The sequence below is a fragment of the Populus nigra genome, chromosome 19 (genome assembly GCF_951802175.1).
Source record: "Populus nigra chromosome 19, ddPopNigr1.1, whole genome shotgun sequence".
Taxonomy (NCBI): domain Eukaryota; kingdom Viridiplantae; phylum Streptophyta; class Magnoliopsida; order Malpighiales; family Salicaceae; genus Populus; species Populus nigra.
This window is the reverse complement of record NC_084870.1, coordinates 8,621,364-8,640,266: the sequence shown is the minus strand read 5'-3', so window position 1 is coordinate 8,640,266 and position 18,903 is coordinate 8,621,364. Positions and strand designations below refer to the sequence as shown.

The 18,903-nt window shown below is 34.7% G+C and overlaps 1 protein-coding gene across 2 annotated transcripts in view; it reads right to left on the bottom strand.

The window, feature by feature from the left end:
- The window catches only part of LOC133680644 (serine/threonine-protein kinase TOR-like), a 29,254-nt gene extending 14,637 nt beyond the window's left edge, over nt 1–14,617 (bottom strand). Inside the window, exons 1-24 of one of the 2 annotated variants that reach the window (XM_062103675.1) lie at nt 14,208–14,617; nt 13,364–13,702; nt 13,219–13,293; nt 12,832–13,004; nt 11,772–11,870; nt 8,135–8,294; nt 7,869–8,012; nt 7,574–7,743; nt 7,265–7,469; nt 6,997–7,191; nt 6,482–6,634; nt 5,224–5,345; nt 4,981–5,083; nt 4,802–4,897; nt 4,037–4,167; nt 3,156–3,258; nt 2,897–3,079; nt 2,733–2,825; nt 2,575–2,610; nt 2,022–2,120; nt 1,828–1,926; nt 1,545–1,707; nt 973–1,097; nt 631–683 (exon numbers count right to left, since the gene is read on the bottom strand). In XM_062103675.1, the coding sequence (XP_061959659.1) occupies nt 631–683; nt 973–1,097; nt 1,545–1,707; nt 1,828–1,926; nt 2,022–2,120; nt 2,575–2,610; nt 2,733–2,825; nt 2,897–3,079; nt 3,156–3,258; nt 4,037–4,167; nt 4,802–4,897; nt 4,981–5,083; nt 5,224–5,345; nt 6,482–6,634; nt 6,997–7,191; nt 7,265–7,469; nt 7,574–7,743; nt 7,869–8,012; nt 8,135–8,294; nt 11,772–11,870; nt 12,832–13,004; nt 13,219–13,293; nt 13,364–13,702; nt 14,208–14,330 (3,242 nt within the window). In that variant the 5' untranslated portion in view covers nt 14,331–14,617. The remainder of the gene's footprint in view (nt 1–630; nt 684–972; nt 1,098–1,544; nt 1,708–1,827; nt 1,927–2,021; nt 2,121–2,574; nt 2,611–2,732; nt 2,826–2,896; nt 3,080–3,155; nt 3,259–4,036; nt 4,168–4,801; nt 4,898–4,980; nt 5,084–5,223; nt 5,346–6,481; nt 6,635–6,996; nt 7,192–7,264; nt 7,470–7,573; nt 7,744–7,868; nt 8,013–8,134; nt 8,295–11,771; nt 11,871–12,831; nt 13,005–13,218; nt 13,294–13,363; nt 13,703–14,207) is intronic. The other variant, XM_062103676.1, reaches the window with a different exon arrangement.
- Between the last annotated feature and the right edge of the window lie 4,286 nt (nt 14,618–18,903).

Here is an 18,903-nt window from a genome sequence, read left to right as displayed (position 1 = left end):
TGGCGGCGCTACCAAACAGGCACTAAAAAGTACAGTCAGAAATGAGATGAAAATTTATCATGAAAGGGCCCAAGATTGTGCGTGATGCTAAAAGGGAAAGAATGGTGTGCATTTTGCTGATGCATTTATTGAATTCAGAATACAGGGGGGAAACCCAATAGTGAGTCAACCTCATGCCCAGGACATAAGCATAAATGAAAAGCCCCCCCCCCCCCAAAAAAAAAAAGAAAAGAAAAAAGAAAAAGAGAGAGGAGGAAATATCTTTCACCAAGATTTCTGAGTCCAAGTTGATGGAGGATCACAATTCTCAAGCCAATTAACACCATTCATGACATCTTATTACCAGGAAAAACACAGAAGAGACTTCCATGCAACAGAAACCAATCAAATATGTTGGTTGTACAGGAGAATCAATAAAAGAAAGGTATGATAAGATAACAGTTATTCTTTATAAAGGTTAGTTCAAATAGTTAGGCAAACATTTCATGACAAACAGAAAATGAACAGGTAAGGAAAAATGGACTAAGAGGATCATGTTTGAATTTAACAGACATGTATGAATACATACACAGACACAGTAGCAGGAACCAAAGAAGGTTTTCTATATAGAAAGTAGAAGTAGAAACCTACCCATCCAACACTAACTTCAGGTGATGCACAAGAGCAGAAATGTGACCAATAACCTGATGAAAATAAAATAAGAACATCTGTCAGTTAGCCATAGGAATCCACAATTACATGTGCATATACATTGGTGTCTGTACACATGCTAGCATGTGTTTGGTTACACAGCTTTACAATATATCAAGAGATCTGTTTTTCTTCCATTTATGGAAAAACATTTTAACTACTATGACAATATGATTAATATACAGTTAATCTCAGGATTTATCATTATAGCATGATGCAATGACCATTAGCAGTCCATTTTAATGCAGGAAACAGAAGAGATTTTACAAGCCGAGAACTCACCTGTACACAGGGGATCAATCTCGTTAAAGTTTTGATAGCGGCCCGCCTTATATCCACAGAAGCATCCACTTTAAACAATCGAATAAGTGCAGGAAGAAGTAGATGCATATGCTCATCCAATGTCCCTACATTGTGCAAGCATGATGAGAAATTCTCTACAGGCTGGAACTCAAAAGATCTTTTAAAACAGAATGTTAAATATCCACTGCAACATCCACTCTAAAAGTATTCCAAGTGGAATGAGAAACCAGTATGGAGTTCTTTGATGTATGCATCAAAAAATGCCAATTTCCTTCATAACACAACGGCACAATGAAACTAATGTTGTCCATAGTCCATGCCCAAAGATGACTTGCATTGCCTCAACATTTTACCATTAACACACAGAAGAGCACATTATCCAAGTGTTACCATATAACTTCCTAGTAGATTCTAGACTCCTAAATGGAAGAGAGAAGGTTCTGCATTCTTTATACACTTATACTTGATTAATACATTACAATGTTTCACAATAGTTGCTAGTAATATGTCAATGAATGAAACAAACAGGTGTCGAATAAGAGAGTACTAACCACCAAACACTTCAAGTGTGTGAAGTATATCAAGAACATATGTATAGTCATTACACCTTTCTGCATCGCTTAGAACTTGAATACAACTTGGCAAAATGACAGGAAGATGCCTTCTGAATTCATCATTGAGAGCCAGGCAAAGCTGTTCCACTAAATGCAAAACCTGAGTAGAAAAAAGAGGGCATGTTTGAAAGAGAGGAAGAGACCAAAATATACAAGAGCAGCCTCCAAAAATGACATGCAGGTTATTCCATCTACACCAAATAATGGAAACATAACTTACTGGAAACCCACGAGAAGGACGAATAGTAGCTGGCAAGCTGAAGGATGACCATAATTCAGATATTAAAGAGAGCAATTCAGGCAGATATTTACGTATGTGCTGCACAAGCAAATCGAGAACCCCATGTATCATTAAAAGACAAAAAACCAAGAGGCAGTATGTCTGTGCAACCACTTCAGGAAATCATAACTCACCTGGCGCACAATAGATACCAGAGTTCCAAGCTTCCACATTATAAAATCTTTAAGATAATCATCACATGTACGAACAGTGTGAAAGAGATCCGGCAAAACCTACATAAAATAGGAAAGGGGAACGCGTGTTAAACAAGTTTAAAACAATAAATGTTGTCCAGTATACCAAACAAAAATACAGCTTGCAAATACAAAATACCAAGCAAGCACTAAATCCTCCAACATATAACTATGTTATCTACCAACATTTTAGTTCCAAGCCAAACATAGAAATGAACATGGAAAGATAACATCACCTTTAGAATAAAAATACTCTTTCTTAACCTCCTAATTTGAACTTGTGTAATTAAAAAATTTCCATTTTTGTATGTGAGTGGAAGAAAGCGGACTACAACTGGAGAAAATGAAACAATGCAACATAGTAACCAGGTGATCTTTGTAATTAGGAAGTAATTTTTCATTCATTCACAAATACTAAAATTTCCTGTGGAAAAATAATATTTTAAGGAAAAAAAGAAGAGGGATAAATACAGCTGCAAATTGATTCACTAACCTTGGGTATATACGGTACACAGCCAAGGCCCATTGACTAACCTCGCAGATCATAAAAAATCCCAGCATTAATTGATGGTGTCAGGCATCAAGATAAATTAAGATTGTTTAGCCATTTTTTGTCAATGAACAGAACTGGAATATACTATGCTATTTTACCTTAAATATGAACATAAGAGATCCTACCACCTTTTGGTGGTAGCTAGCAAGTGAAGGATCTCTGAGAATTCGCATGAGGGAGTTGATCGCAACCTGAATTCATTAGAGAGGAATATTAACACCAAGAAGAGTGAAAACAACAACAAATGTAGTGTCAGTACTACCGTTGGGTAATAATCTTCTGATGTAGCAATAGATGGCCAAAAGTCCATAGGTAGTTCATCCATTGATGGGATGTGTTGACCTGAATCACTGGCTGCACGAGCAACCTCACCATGTGAACCAGGCAGGCTTTGTTGGTTTCGTTTATGCACAAGAGGATCCAGAGCTCCCATGATGCCAAGAACCTGAGAGCTAAAACGTTAACCTTGCATCAAACAGTTAGAACGATATATCCAAATATTTTAGTTGACGTGTAGCTACCTTCAATACTTCACGTCTGGTAGACCACACTAATTCGCCATTCAAAAATTTGAGGAGTAAGCCAAGTAACTGTGGATACTCATTATATGGAGTTATGACATACCTGTCAGCAAAAAGAAAAGGACCTACTCAAGCACTAATGATAAAAAATAAAATAAAATATAAACAAACAAACCTTGTAATAAATGACTACAGATACCTTAGAATTTATATTATCTACATCCCAAAAGTGAGTAAATTTATTTCAATGTGACCTTGTTGTCGATAGTAGGAAGGAAAAAGGAAAACCCATCAACACTGTTCACAATGGAATCCTACTTTGTTGAAGAAGACTGGCTAATCATAATTTATATGTTCAACTTTCCTCAATAATATTATTCCCTCGAGGTTAAATAAAGAGAGAAATGTAAGAGAAGAGGAAGGACCATATGGGACCTTATGAACAGTTCTTGAGAATGTACTGCTAGTCCAACACTTGCCTACATTTCTAATCAAGAATCAAAAATAGAAGAGTAAGTGCGTCATCTAAGATGGGCAAAATACCGCAACATTTTTCATGTAAAAGATGTTTTATTAAGAAAGAAAACTATTTATGATCTTTAGCATGCAAAGTACAGCAAGCTGAAAATGATCCCAAATAACAAACAGGTATTGTGATAGTTTTGTTGCCGCATTAGGCGGAAATCATGGAGTTTCAGAAAAAGTAAAAATGAAGAAAAATCTCATACTCTATCCTGACCTAAAGAAGAAAAAAATGACATGATATTAACCATGGAAAAAAAATTAACATGCATCATTACTAATAAAGATTCACATAAAACCACCAAATAAAAAACAAAACAGCAATCTTTATCAAAGTAACAAAATGGCAAGCCACATACCCAGTGCTTTGAACAACTTGCCCAAGAGTTGCAACAGCCACTTCACGCTTTGTAGCTGCTGCTCCATCTAGCAAAGCTTCAACTATCAGAGGCATAAGCTCCGAAATATATTGCCTCATAGCAAAACCACCCTAAATAAGTACCACAATCATAATTAACCATTTACACATCATAAAAAGAGAGAATATATTTTAGATTGTTGCATGTAGATCAGGCTAGGATGCAAAACAACGTGCATGGAAAAAAACAAATATAGAAATAGCTGATACAGCATGTCCCTTAGTCTATTGTTCTAGCAAAGAAATGCACCGCATAGATAGACTTCAAGCCTTATAAGGTTACGGGTATGAAATCAAATATCCTAGAATGTACATGCAAGAAGTTGATTCCTAGTGCAACTAAAACTTCAGTTTAACATCGAAGGAAAGCATGAGAAGCAACCAGATGCAGTCTTAAAAAGCAGGCTGAAGTTTCTTACTTATATCAGCAACAGGAAGTGCCAAAAGAAGAGTTTTAAGTATTTTAACGTTAACAAGCATCATGGAAATGAGAAAGCAAAAGAAAAACTTATTAGCGTAACTTAAGGTGCTTGAGGACAAGCCCAGTCAACAATTTATATTCTTCACAGCCAAAGATTTTCCAAATAAGATGTAAAACCCAACACATTCCTCCCCACCAACCCCACACACAAAAATAAATAACATCTCTTTTTTCCTCATTGCCTCCCAGAGAACAAGACAATTTATAACATCAGAGTTCACCCACCACTCTAGCAAGATCTCCAACAGTTACGAGAACTCCACTGATGATACCATTATTGGCATTTACTCCTGTGCCTTCATTAAGTCTTGCCACAAGTGCCTGCACAATTGGAAATCCAATATCTCAAGAAGTATGATAACTAAAAGAACGAAACAAAATAAACACAAACATACATATCAAACCTTGTGTATTGGAGCAATGTATGGAAGCACAAGTCGTTCACAATTACGTATCAAACAACCTAATAACTTTGCACTTTCTTCTCTGCATTTGTTATCTGCACTGCTGACATTACAAGAAAGTTCCGTATCAGACACTTTTACAGATTGGTTGAGAGGACCTCTTTCTCTTCCAACCCAAATTACCATATTTTTGCAAGTAATACAAGTTCACACAATAGCACAATAGCTAACTGCTGACATCACCTTTGTTTTAGATAGGTCAACAGCTGTATGAGATGACGACGGAGGGCAGGAAGGACATATGCGGGATTCTTTTCTGATAGTCTTCCAGCCAAGGAGATTGCATATTCTCTAACGTCAAAATCCTGTGATAACAGCAATATCCTCGTTTTGACAAAAATTACAAGAATGGGACACCAGAAAAATCCACATGCAGGCATACAACATTCAACAACAGAAACATGCACTTTATGAAACTGGGTAATACAAGCTAAAACCAAACAGAGACCTCAACCGAAGATTATCAAGATAAAAGGCCCAAATAATGGCCAACACGCTATTTTTAGGGGAAAGATAATAAGAGAAGTATCAGAACTAAAGCCTTACTCAAATAAGCAGAATCTACACTTACAGAAAAAAATAAAAGATGGAAATCAGAAGATCGTCTCAGCTATAAAATTACAACAAACACCATTGACAGAAAAAAGGTAAAAGAAATCTGTCCATTAGGTTTACTGAAACATACGTGTGCAAAGAAACAAGGTTAATATTGAAACCGAGAACAGAAAAGGGAGGGAAAAGGGAAACTTGGAGTAGGAGTGTACCTACATTTTTCCATATCTATGAGAAGATGCACCTTCTTAGGGATTTCTCCCTTACATTTTCTATTGACTGTAAAAAAACCCTATCGCTTAATTTCACAAACTAGCAGTATTATAAACAACAAACCATGATCAGAAGTAGAATTGTAGATTCCGAATTCCAAATCAAAATAAAAGCACCTCACAGTGAAATTCTTCAATGGAGAGATAGAGAAGAGTGGGTAATGCAATTACCAAGCTACTGGAACCAGAAATAGTAGTAAGACATCATGTACTTTCCAGAATAGACATTACAGGTGAGAAACAGGAAGCAACCAGTCTTGCCATGTAATCAAATAGATAGTAAACCAGAAGATTATCAGACAAGAACCCAAAATTAAATATGAAGATAAAATTATGTATGCAGATGTCAATGACAGGTGAAATCTTATTGAGTGGTGCAATTTAATCCTGAGTTTCCGATGCCAACAAATTAAATATTCAGTTAAAAGATGTACCATTGGATACAAAAATATAACTTAGAAAGAATAAAAAATTATATCATGGAAAATCTAGGGCAACTTTCAAATCAGATACACTTTCCACTACAGATTAACTGATGATAAAAATTTATCTGCCTCAATAATATTGCATAACCATGAAAGTCTTCCATCAGATGTAATAAATCCAAGAGTACACACCTCATCATTCAAAGCAGCAAAAACTGCAGTGAGACTATCAGCTTGTGCTAGAAAATTATCGAAACCTCTATTTCCATGAAGAGAGGAAAAGATAGATTGGCGAACAGTGATATCAGCATCTGCGACAGCAGCGATGAGAAGCTTTTCCACGAGCTGCAGATGCAAAATGTGAGATTACAAGCAAGAACAAAGAAAGCTCACACTGTCTACCACACTCAACTTTTTTTTGGTGGAACATGATAAATCAATCTTAATACAGATCTCAACTAGTTGATGAGCTTAAGCAAACTTGAGGTTGACACATTAAAATATGTATCCAATCTGTCGATTTGTCTTATGTATAGCATACAATTGATGAACAGCTGTAGACATGGAAAAAACTGAGGAGATGCAAACTGGAGGATACAGGCAGGAAAGAAATGACGGGAACAAACAAAAAGGTTTTGACATGGGGGCATAGAACATCATTTAACAAAAATAGAGCATCAAAAGATAGGAAATGGAGGAAACTAAACCTCCTCGACAAGACGCCATCGCTTTCCCCCATTACGATTGGACCTGATAGAACCAAACTGTGTAGATGTCATACCAGAAAAGGAATCTGCAACTAATTTACAACAACAAAGTGCAGCATCTTTCCGGGTAGCTCCATCTTCATCATCCAAATATACAAGCACTGATTCCCTAGCAAACTCGAGAAGCTCATGCCCCTGGAAAACAAAATAGCTTCAGAGCAGAATCATAGGTGCAATATGATTCCATTTAAACATGATGTTAACCAACCTTAAAATTAAATCGAGCTAGTGTCTGCAAAGTTAGTTGCACCAGGGCAGAACCACTGAGGTCTGATACTTGCTGAGGTGCAACAGCCGCACCCCCTCGAACTGGAGGAACAGCTGTCCTTGGCTGAGAATAATGGGACTTTGAAAGAACTAATGAAATGCAGTCCAACAGCCGCTCTTGAATAGTCGGCAGCAATGATGGAATACTGAAACAGCAAGTGATAGCATGGAAGACTTTAAGCTCTTAAGCATTTTTTAAGGACAACATTATAAGAAAGAAAGAAAGGAGTAATTAAATGGCACGCAATACCTTACACTTATCTGCTCCAGGGCATCAACAAGGGTGGAAGAGAGCCCCGCGGAGAACATAACATCCAAAAGGCTGCGAACAAAAGGTTCCATAGCAGGCCCCATGGCTTTTGCAATGTTTCCAACACAAACCAATGCCTCGAGTGAGGGTTTGGCCCTGCGTGGAGCAATCTAAAAGGAGGGTACAGAGGGAAAACAGAAAAATACAAATAAATCCCAAACTGCAAAACATGACATAGAAAGAAAACCAAAATCACTGGAGAAAAATAATGTCATCCACATAGAGGCTTGCTCACTGCATCACGTAAATGAGCTGTAATTGTCGGCAAATAATGGACGAGTTCCCCATCCAAAGCACCAGCCATCTCCCCTAGGGCAATGAACCCACTTCCACGCTCAGCTGGTATTCTCAGCACAGCAAGAATATGATTCATGCATATCTGCAAGACATCACAATTTGATGTTGTTCATAATGGTTTATGTTCTGGGATGCTTTAAGTTCCAAAATGCTATTTTTCGTGGCTGCTGCAGTATGATTTAGGAGACAGTGAAAACCACAAACCTCTAAATAATTTGTTACAAATCTATCCCGCAGAAAGTGGGCAATGCGAGGTAGCAATGAAGTTATGCTAAGGCGAACAAGTCGATCTCGATGCTCAAGGTATCTAAGAACAATCTCAGCAACTTCTCTGTACCTTGACATCATGAACTCACCAGTATTCCTACATAAATCATGTTCAATTACATGAAACATTAGGTGCTATAAGAAACCAAATCATGGTAGTCATTTCCATTCAACCTTTATCAAACTGCCAGCAGTTATAGAATCACAAAGAATCATGTGGAGCTTAAAAATACCATACAGGTTACACGATATCAAAGCCCTACAGTCCTGAGAAATAAATCAATCTATTCAACATTTTATCAAGTGCAGCTAGCACACACATTTATCATATATAATCAGAAAGGTAGCATTGTACTTATAAATACTTTTGCATGGCATCTTATAATCATGACAGTAATTTTGCCAACAAAAAGAATGTCACGTCACTGCTACATGTCATTTTTCTTTGCACTTCTTTACTAGCTTAAGAGTAACATACATTATAAATTAATCTAGGGCCATAAAATTTGGAACATGCCTTCTTGGATATAAGATGGACCTAAGAGTAAGACGAAGCCATGAATATTGATAAAATAACAAAACTGCCACCTAGAATATATCACAATATTATGGAAATTCGTCCATTCAGCAAAAGTTTCAAAAGTCTTTCTCAAAACTTTTCCATGACCCCATCATATCAGTACTTCCTTGCCAAATGCCATGACACCCACCCTCCATAACTATTTTTGCAGTATAATTGATGCCAGACTAATTCAATGAGCAAATCAACCTCCAATTTTCTCGAATGCAAATGAAAGAAACTAACTCCAGTCAATTAAATAGTAATTAAACCACTTGGTCCCTACAGTCCCAAGAATCTCCTTGCAAATTTTTCAATTCTATTTTTATCAAAGCAAGAATATATAATAAAACCATAAAATTTATGAAAGACTGGAAAGTTCTTAATCAGAACTAAAACTCAACAAATGAAGCTGGCATTGCTCTTTCAACATAAGCAGCTACAAGTATTTACTCTTCGACGGCATAAGCCCCGAGGAAGGGCCAGATAGGATATAGAAGGAGACTAGCAAAGTACAATTTTTTTGTCAACACAAAAAAAAATGCAGGCATCAGTAAAGTTTCACACCATCAAGAAAAATTATAGATTAATGTATCTTATTTCAATTAAAAAAAATATATTAAACAAAAAAAAATTCATGATCAATAAACCTTACCTGACTCAAGTTTCAAATTGAACCGAGCCAAAGCTGACATGATGTGACCCACTTAAAACTCGGTTTGATATGAAGAAAAACAAAATTTTCTAACCATACCCGAGCGGGTTTGATAGCTTAATTTTTTTATAACTTTTTTATCCAGCTACACGATAATAAAAGCTAACATGCACATGAAAACCACCGAATAAAATTTATAAAATGAAAACCATAGTGAGGGGCTACAAAAAAAGAGTGTCCGCTAATATTATAAAAAATAATGCTATGGACTTTTTCAAAAATAAACAAAAAATCAAAAGGTATATAATCCAACAACACCAAAAAAAAATTTAGCGATCAAATAATTTTTTTAAGAAAAAAAGAAGAAAAAAATCATGTAAGGTTGTATAAAAAAAAAATTGCTAATATAATAATAAAAAAAAGGCTATGATCTCATAAAAAATTAAAAAAATCAATGCTATCTAATAAAAAAATTAAAATTACTACTTAGCCAATCTATTTGAACAGATCCAAGTGTAAAATATAGAAAACACCAAAAAAATAAAGAAGAACAAAACAGGCCAGGTGCATGGGATTACACACCTGACCCATTAGAAAGAGGCCTAGCCCGCTTTTTCTTATCATATAGTGGATGATGCGTCATCCATCGTTTATTTAAAAAGAAATAAAGAAAGCACGTCATCTACTGGTCTAGATTTCGATAACAAAAGGTCCCTAAAAAGTCTTGGTAAGGGTATTTCATACCCAAGAACTTGTTTTTCAACACATTTTTTACCCAAAAACACCTTAAAAGCACCCTAAAGACCTTAATAAACCTATTTACAGCCTCAAATAACCAAAAAATTGGTAAAAAAAACCCAAAATCATCCAAAATTCAAAAAACTTCTCGATCCCAAATATGTCATCTCAGGTAAGGTTAGGTCAAATAACACACATTTGAAACTTCTCTTATTGAATGGAACCCGTGAACACCAAGATCGATTTTTTTCATAATTAGAATTCGTGCCAACAATAATTTTCTCTCTCTTCAACCAAAATACGACTACTCTATGTCTCCTCTCTCAAATCAAAGGACTAAAAAGCAAAGAAAATAAATTTTTTTACCAAAAGCTAATTCTCGAAAACCAAAGGAGTTGTAATTATGTCAATTAGAAAGGAGGACCAAAGTTAACTTTTCACAACAAATTTGAAATTGTCACCTAGTTTCCCCATGTTTTTCACTTTGGTCCTCTGAGTTTGAATCTTTTCATTCATCAACAAATTAAAAGCAATTAATCATTAATTTAGCTACAAAAGGATTCAATCGCAAAGAAAAAAAAAGTTTGGTGACCAAAATGAAAAAAAACCTTTTGAATCCATAGTGATTTGTGAGTGTGCATAGTGAATTTTGCTAAGTAAAAACGCTCCCTCTTTTAGTTTTTTCTATAATCATGCCCTAAAATAACCCTGACTACCAACCTCAAAATAATCAACATTTCTATTATGATTGTAGTAAGGATTGGTGTGAAGTTAAGAGTAATGTCTTAATAGTTTGGTATGTTGCTCGCAGGAATGGGATTTTATTTAGAAAGTTGGGCCCTTTGGTTTGCTGGCAGCCAAGTGTTGTCCAGTTTAAAAGGGAGGAAAACGCTGTACTTATAAAACTTAAAATGATATTCTACTTCACTATTCTTCCATGATACATGTTAAACATATATTTACATGAATAAATTAATATCACATGCATGTGTGTTTGTATGCATGCATGCATGTATACAATCTAATAGATCATATAAATTTTGTACAGAAAAATGGATAGAATTGAGGAAGAAAAAAAGTTTTTTTTCAGCAAACACCAAATGGGCTGAGAAAGTTTTCCATCACATTTTCTATGGCAAAGCTAAGAAAGCCTTGAACATTAAATCCCATAATTTATTGTTTTTCATGATTCATGTCTGCTAAGACCTGTTATCAAAGTTACTGCATGAAACTGTTTTTTGAGCATGTTTGCATAATTGTTTACCTCTTTCATTTATCTTTTTTCATGTAACTGATAAAGCATATGTTATAGGAAAGGGATAAAGAGCTTCATTGGTTTGCTCATAGGCAACAGTTTGTGATATACTGCTGTTGACTAGACTTATATTGGCTAGCTTTGAATGTCACGTAGCATGGGAAAGGGCCTTGGTTTTTAAGCTCATAACAACACTTGATCCAAAAAAAAAAATTAGGGCAATAATCATAATACATATAACTTACAGCAACATGATAGCTAAAAAATAGGCAAACATACTGACTGCAACAATTCATTCAAGCTAGAAAAATCAAAAGGTCCTGTCAGAAACATTTCCACAATAACAAACGCAGCCATTTATACCAACCTTAAGAGCTCTCCAACAGCAAGTAAAGAACCATGTATGCTGTGAACAGGAGCATTTTTACCCAATCCATCTTGTGTAGCCTCAAACATACGATAATACCTGCCGAATGCCCAACCAAATTGACTTGCTTACTCAATAAGCTTGATGAAAAATTGCTTGTAGAGAATAATGCAAACATACAGTTTGAAAGTCATATCATGCAGCCAAAATCAACAAACTAGTGAAAAAACAATGTGAGATATTTAGTTATAACAATTATCCACCAAGTATCCTCCCTTATCTAAAACGAATAAAGATGCAGTAGGAATTAGTTCCTAGTGCCCCTTGCAACAAGAACTATTACTAGACGAACCCCAACAGCAAATGCCTGCTTTGTTGCTTCATTAGGCATTGGAGAAAACAAAACTTTATAGGAGTAATATTCAAACATTAAAGTAAGCCTCCTAGATCAAATTGTGTTAGGACTCTTAGAGAGTCCCAATCAAATCTTTATGACACACAAGATACTCAAATGGAATGTTGAACTAATATAGCTTGTTTTTTTTAGTATAGTGCATTACAGCGAACATTTGATGGGAAGTCCTAATAAAATCTTTATGCTAGTCAGGTAAGTAGCAGAAAGAAAATCTTATTTTACACCTACAATACCATATCTTGTGACAATCAGGTAAAATAGTAACCAATGCTGACATCCCGACAACATAAGTCTAGGTGAAATTTCATCAAGTGTTTTTTAAGCTTCCAAGTATTTTTCTTTCTTCTTATTCTTCCTATCATCACCGCTTCTTTAACATACCTGATAAACATTGGACACCTAAAGCTGGAAAACAACCCCACCTAATTACTATTACAAGCACCATTCAAGGCCCTAACCATTTTGCAAATTGAAAATGACACTACTCCATTTAACAAGTCAATATGGTACTAAAGGCCCAAAAACTTGAAAATCTTTTTAGACAAGTTTGGTCCTTTGAAGAGAGCCCCTTTTCCCCCACCATAAAAACCAACTTCGGGATGCAAAATGTATATACTTCTGTAAAATCAACATATTATAACTGACCACTGCACGCGCCAACGTGTCTCACGCTTCTCGATAACTCGAAGGCAAGCACGCAGTGCCTCCACGGCCTTCTCTCTAATTGCCAACGTCGGATGCCTCAGTGCAACCCAGATAGCTTCGACAAATTCAGTTACATGAACATTGAAAACTGTAGAAGCATTTTCTGCTATTTCCTACAATAATAAAGATTCAAGAATGTCCTTAAGATGTAGAAATTTTCACAAAAAAAAAAGTAAAGCAAACTAAAAGTCTTTAAGATGGCATGAGACGGTCTTTCCAACATCATCAGAAGGACAAAACAATACACTATCAAATAGAATAACAAAAAACTGTGCAGCTAATTTGTCAACACAAAAAAAAAGGAAAGGAAAAGTAAATCACACTTACTTTTAAAATTAAGACGGCAGCAAAAAGGCGAAATTCTGCTTTATCTTTGCGAAGCCAACCTAGTGCCATTTTAACCTAACACAACCAAAAATATCAGACACCGCACAAACAACAACACGATCAAACCAAATAAGGCCTAACCAACCTGAAATTTCACTTCATCTGCAGTCATTGCTCCACCAGCCCTAGCCAGATGGCCAAGAACTCTACTAGCAAGTGTCAACACATCAAGATCCCGCTTTACCTCGAACACACTCCGCATATAAACAGCAAACTTAGACACTTTGGATGCATTCTCTCCAAGTTCTATGTCTATTAACTCATCAATTGCTCTTAACGCTCCCAAATTCTCAGCAACCTCATTGGTTTCTAATAAACTTGAAATTCTTTCGTATAAATGATCCATAAAGCGTGGAAATGATTCTCCACTTAGATCGCGCGCTTCTTCCTCTAGATGTTTTCTCAATGCTAATGTTGCGCCCTCCTTTTACATAACAGCACGAGCATTTCACCATCAAAATCATACAAAAATTTAAATTAAAAAAAAAAAAAGAAACACGTACCATAAAAAGGCCTAAAACTCTCATTTTCTGTTGTGGTCTTTCTATAACTTCAATACTGGTTAGTAATTAATACGAATGCATAGTTAAAAATTCTTTGTACCAATTTCTACCAAGTATTAAATCAATCACGAATAACTAATTAAACAAAAAAACCTGAAAAGAAACACATCCCTCCATTCAAGACCAGAAAAATTAATTTAGTAAAGAAAAAACAACAAAACGCATAACTCAACGCACTCACGTTTCCACTTTCACCTTTCTAGATTTCTAATATTTCTAGTAACTCAATTAGTAATTAATAAAAAAACCTAATTCAAATTAGCTTTGCTTATTTCTAGTAACTCTATCACTGATCACTAATTGAATAAAAAAAACTACACGACAATTAACTTCACTGAAATTAACGAGAGAGAGATTTAGCGAAACCTTAGGGTTGCCGCGTATGCAGAGGTCGGCAAGGATGCGATTAAGAGCGTCAAAACTGCCACCACCAGGGCCGGTGGTTGCAGGCCCAGCCAGAAAACGGAGGGACTGCGAGGTGGAGGCCATTTTAACAAAAACCTAACAGCTATTAATCTCTCTGATTAAACTTAATTTAGTAGTAACTACTGTGTGGATCTTGTTTAAGACATCGATATTTCTCGTCGAGTGGAAATAGAGTTTTTGTCCCTCTCTGTTTTTTTTTTTTTTTTTTTTGAGAGAGAGAGAGATATATAGTCGTTATAAGTAGGGCTTGGTGTTGTGTGAGTGAGCTTTTACAGAAAGGGGAAGGGGGAGGGGGATCCCTTTTCTTTCGTTCTTTTTTTCATTTTTGCGCTTTCTGTTCTTTGCGTCGGGGATTGGATGTTAAAAGTAAATATAAAAGAAAAAATGGAACTACGTTGAATCTGAAAAATTGCAAAATATATTTTAATTCGTTTTGGATTTGTTTAATAGTTAATTCATTTTTTATTTTAATTATGAGGGATTTGTTCAAGAGCAAAAAAGTAGCTGGGATTCGGGCTGGAATGGGAAATTAGACAAAGGAAAAGGTCGTTGGAGAGACAAATTTCTTCAAAAAAATCAGGGCATATCACTTGACTAACTATAAAATAAAATAAAAATATATCCGTATTAGCTCAAATCATATTTTGAAATATTTGTACTCGAAAAAGGAATTTGGCATGTGAAAATTTTAAATTGGAAGAATTGCTGATAAATTAAATTTAAGAAACAAAAGATTAATAAGTTATATAATTTTTTAATTGATCAATGCATTGTCTTGTATTATATTATACTAGTACTAAAAATACTGAATCGTCACTAACCTTCTTCACTTATATATAATGGAGTTTTTTTTTCATTTTAAGTTTGTATTTAATTTATTTATTTTAATTTCAATCTTTATATTTAATTGATATTTTTATAAAATTATCATAATTTTAAATAAACAACATGATATTTGATTTGTATTTAATTTTATAATTATACATTTTTATTATTATAAAATTAAATAAAAAATAATTTTTAAAAAGTTATTAAGTTCAATAAATTCATGATCCAAATTATAAATTTAATGAGTTAAGTCATGAAACTTTGATCAATTCAGTATATCATTGTTTTAATGTTTTAAAAAAACATATCTTACTATAAAAAAATTAAATCAAACCATATTTTTTTACCGGTTATCTAGGTTATTATTAAATCTTTAAAGTTAATTAGATTATATCAAAATGATTTTTACATAATTTAAATTTTTATTCAGGTTATATATTAAGGTGGGTCTATGTATTTCAAAGTTATCCCCCTAAATTAAACTTAATAATATTTTAAAAAAAAATACTAGACACACATCTAGTACAGCCCAGTAAACTAACTACTCTCTGAAATATGCAGTTATTTTTACTGGCCTCGTATTTTGCAGGAGAACTTGATAGATTGAAGCGTGCAGTTCTGCACATCCACGACCTCGCAATTTCATGTCTCGATCGAGTGTATAGAACTGCCAAGGTAAAGGTGTGGTCATTGTTTATGTAACAAAGCCTCGTATAATAAACTATACTCTAAATAGTTTAGGTGTCTTGCATTTAATATATTTGTATGTAGATCTAGTTCCGATTCTTGCAGGCCAAAAAAAGAGCAAGATCTTTGACATTGGCTTCTACGACAAACAACAACATCAACATGTTGACTAGTTTCGTAGAAGCCTTGGAATTCAGGGTTAATTTATGATGAAATCGAGAAAAAAAATTAAAATTACACAAAAAAAAAGTATATATATATATTGACTGGTAAGATTGGGTTGATAAGCTATTCCCGTGAAAATAAGTGTCATGAAAAATAAAAAATAAAAAACTATTCAGTATTTAAATCAACAGGTGTGTAAAGAAAGAAATATACAATAAAATAAAGAATACAATGAGTGTAAGGGGAGTGTGTATATGGCAAGGCTTTCAAGGTTTTTGTCTGGTTTTTTTTTATTCTTGGTTGGCTTTGAATAGCTTTTATTGCTAGAAATTACTTTATGGTTATATTATATTTAAATACTGTGATAGTGATTATTTAAAAAAATTATTTAAAAGTATATTAAAAAATTATTTTTTTATTTTTTTTAATTTATTATTGATATTAACATATAAAAATAAGTTGAAAATGAAAAAATGAAAAATTTAACTTTTTTAAAAATATTTTTTTAAAAAAATAAACAGATCGGATATGTGTATCTCCTGGCATCTTTTTTAACTTTGCTTGCCTGCCTAGTGCATTGATAAAGAAAAGTTAGTTTTGCTGACGATGGCAGCTCGTAGTTGATGTGACACGTCATGATTATTGTGACATAAAAAATATTGTTGCCAATAATATGATTGGCCAGAAAAAAAAGATACATGCTCGGAATTTTTTTTTATTGATTTATTTTAATTTTATGATTTGTGCTTTGAGTTTAGAAAGATATTTCAAATTTGTTTCATCTTGATTATCAAATTATATATTTATCATGCTAATTTAAGTTAATTAATATCAATTTTTTATATTTTTTTACTTTATTTTATTTTTTGTATTTAATAAATTATAAATTAAGATATATAGTTTGTCTTTTTATTTTTTTACTTGTCTTTTTAAACTAGATGCATCTACTATTTTTTTTATTTTTTTAACTGTAACAAAGTCAGTTTATTTGATTTGATGAGGTCTATTCCTCGAGTCTCGTATTATTATTTTTAAAACGCATTTACATCCAACTCCGCGTCAAATAGCGGGCACCAGGGCTAGTCAAAGCCAAATGGGATTAAAATCAACACCAAAAACTAATCTACTTGTCTTCATCATAAAAAAGACAGCTAAAGTCAGCAGCGGCAGCATCCGCTACTTGTTGCACCGCCAACAGCACCATTGGCGGTTCACGGCTTGGCAACATCTGAAAAGGGCAGTTCAGATCAGTAGCACCATCCACACCATTATTTCTGTTTTTATATATTTGATATCTAATTAAGCTTCATAAGCTATGTTATCAAATTTCTCAAAGAAGGTTGTCAACATGCTGCCAGATCACAAGACCACCATTTGGATATATCATTACCCAATATATAGTGCTCAAGCAATCTCATGCTTCTTATGAACACGAGGTCGTGTTGCAGCTTACGGTCAATTTATGATTAAAAAACAGCTCTGGATGAACAGTTGTTTGAAGCATACGAGGAGTCGAAGGAGGAAAGGACAACTCACAATTCTTGTGAGACATTGTAGAAAACTATCCTGAATTGAAAGTGAAACTATCCATGATGGTTATAACACAAGAAATACAAGTATTGGAAGAAAGAAAAAACTGGAAAGAACCATGGCTTTACATGTATGAGAACACTCCGAAAGTCTAGAATTGATTCCAGATATGAACACAGCAGACTCGGTATTTTTCTCCAGTCAAGATGCCCAAGCCTTTGAAATTTTGAGAATTTTGAAGCAGAGGCCAAACCGACGAGCATGACAGACCTCAAAATAGACTCAGAGCTCATCGTTACAATCAAGATATAATAGCAAATGATAAGAAATTTTATTTATTAGCTCATTTTTTCTTTCACTGAACAACTTCTTTTGGGTTCAAATCTGTTTCTTTTGACTCTTCAAGCAAGAATATTATTTATGAATGTCTTCTCAAACACTTCTTTTCGTTCCTTAAAAGTGGTTTGTTAGCACTAACGTACGCACACTGCAAATTAATTATCTGAAACTAAATGCCCGTCTCCATTTTGTACGACTTACCACTCCATTCCTAGAGACTGAGAGCGAAAAAGGAACACTAAGAGTGGGGATGGTTTGCGGATGCTATCATAGTCATGTACTTTGTTCGACCAAACAAAGCTTGGAAAACTCTGAGCCAGTTCAGGAGCAAAGCTCACTTTTCATTCCGTACACACCTGCAATCTCTAGGTTCTCAATAGTATTCAAACACCCAGAAGTCAGTCTCACTGGAGATAAGAGAGCTCCATCCCAAAGACAAGTAGAGAAATGGAAATCCCTTGTCAATTATTCTTCTACCAATCGTCGGGCCATTCAGGAACATTAAGATCGTCTCGATATGGAGCTAGAAGCAGAAGCCAGAAGTGCGGTGCATTCCTCGGAGTGACTTTCTAAATGTTGAGTAACCCGAGAGGCTATTTCACGAGGAACAGGAAGGCTTCCAAGTCTTGAACTTTCATCAACTTCAAGCAACTGAAGAGGTTTGTTTATACACAAGTAAGAATCTGATAGCTTTAACAATTCAATGCAGGGAGATAAAAAAAACACGAGGGAAAAAACTGAACAGTTACAACAAGGCCTGGGTGATGAGCTCAACAGCTGTCTTGTTGCAATCTTCGCATTTATATCAAGCTCGTGACTCTCTCTCCATGATCCAAATGGCTTTTCACCTTGTGGCGTGAAAAATAGACTCCCAATGCCCACCTTCACAACCATACTTCAATAGATAAAAAAAGAGTAACAGAATCACCATAAATAGCAGGCATGGTTGGGACAAGCAAACCGACAAATTACCAGTTTATCATAAACTGAACCATAAATATGTAAAGGACACGTAGTGCTCCATGAGAAGACCAGAACTCTTCCGTTTGTTTTTCACTCATGCACATGCTTATACTGAACACAAACA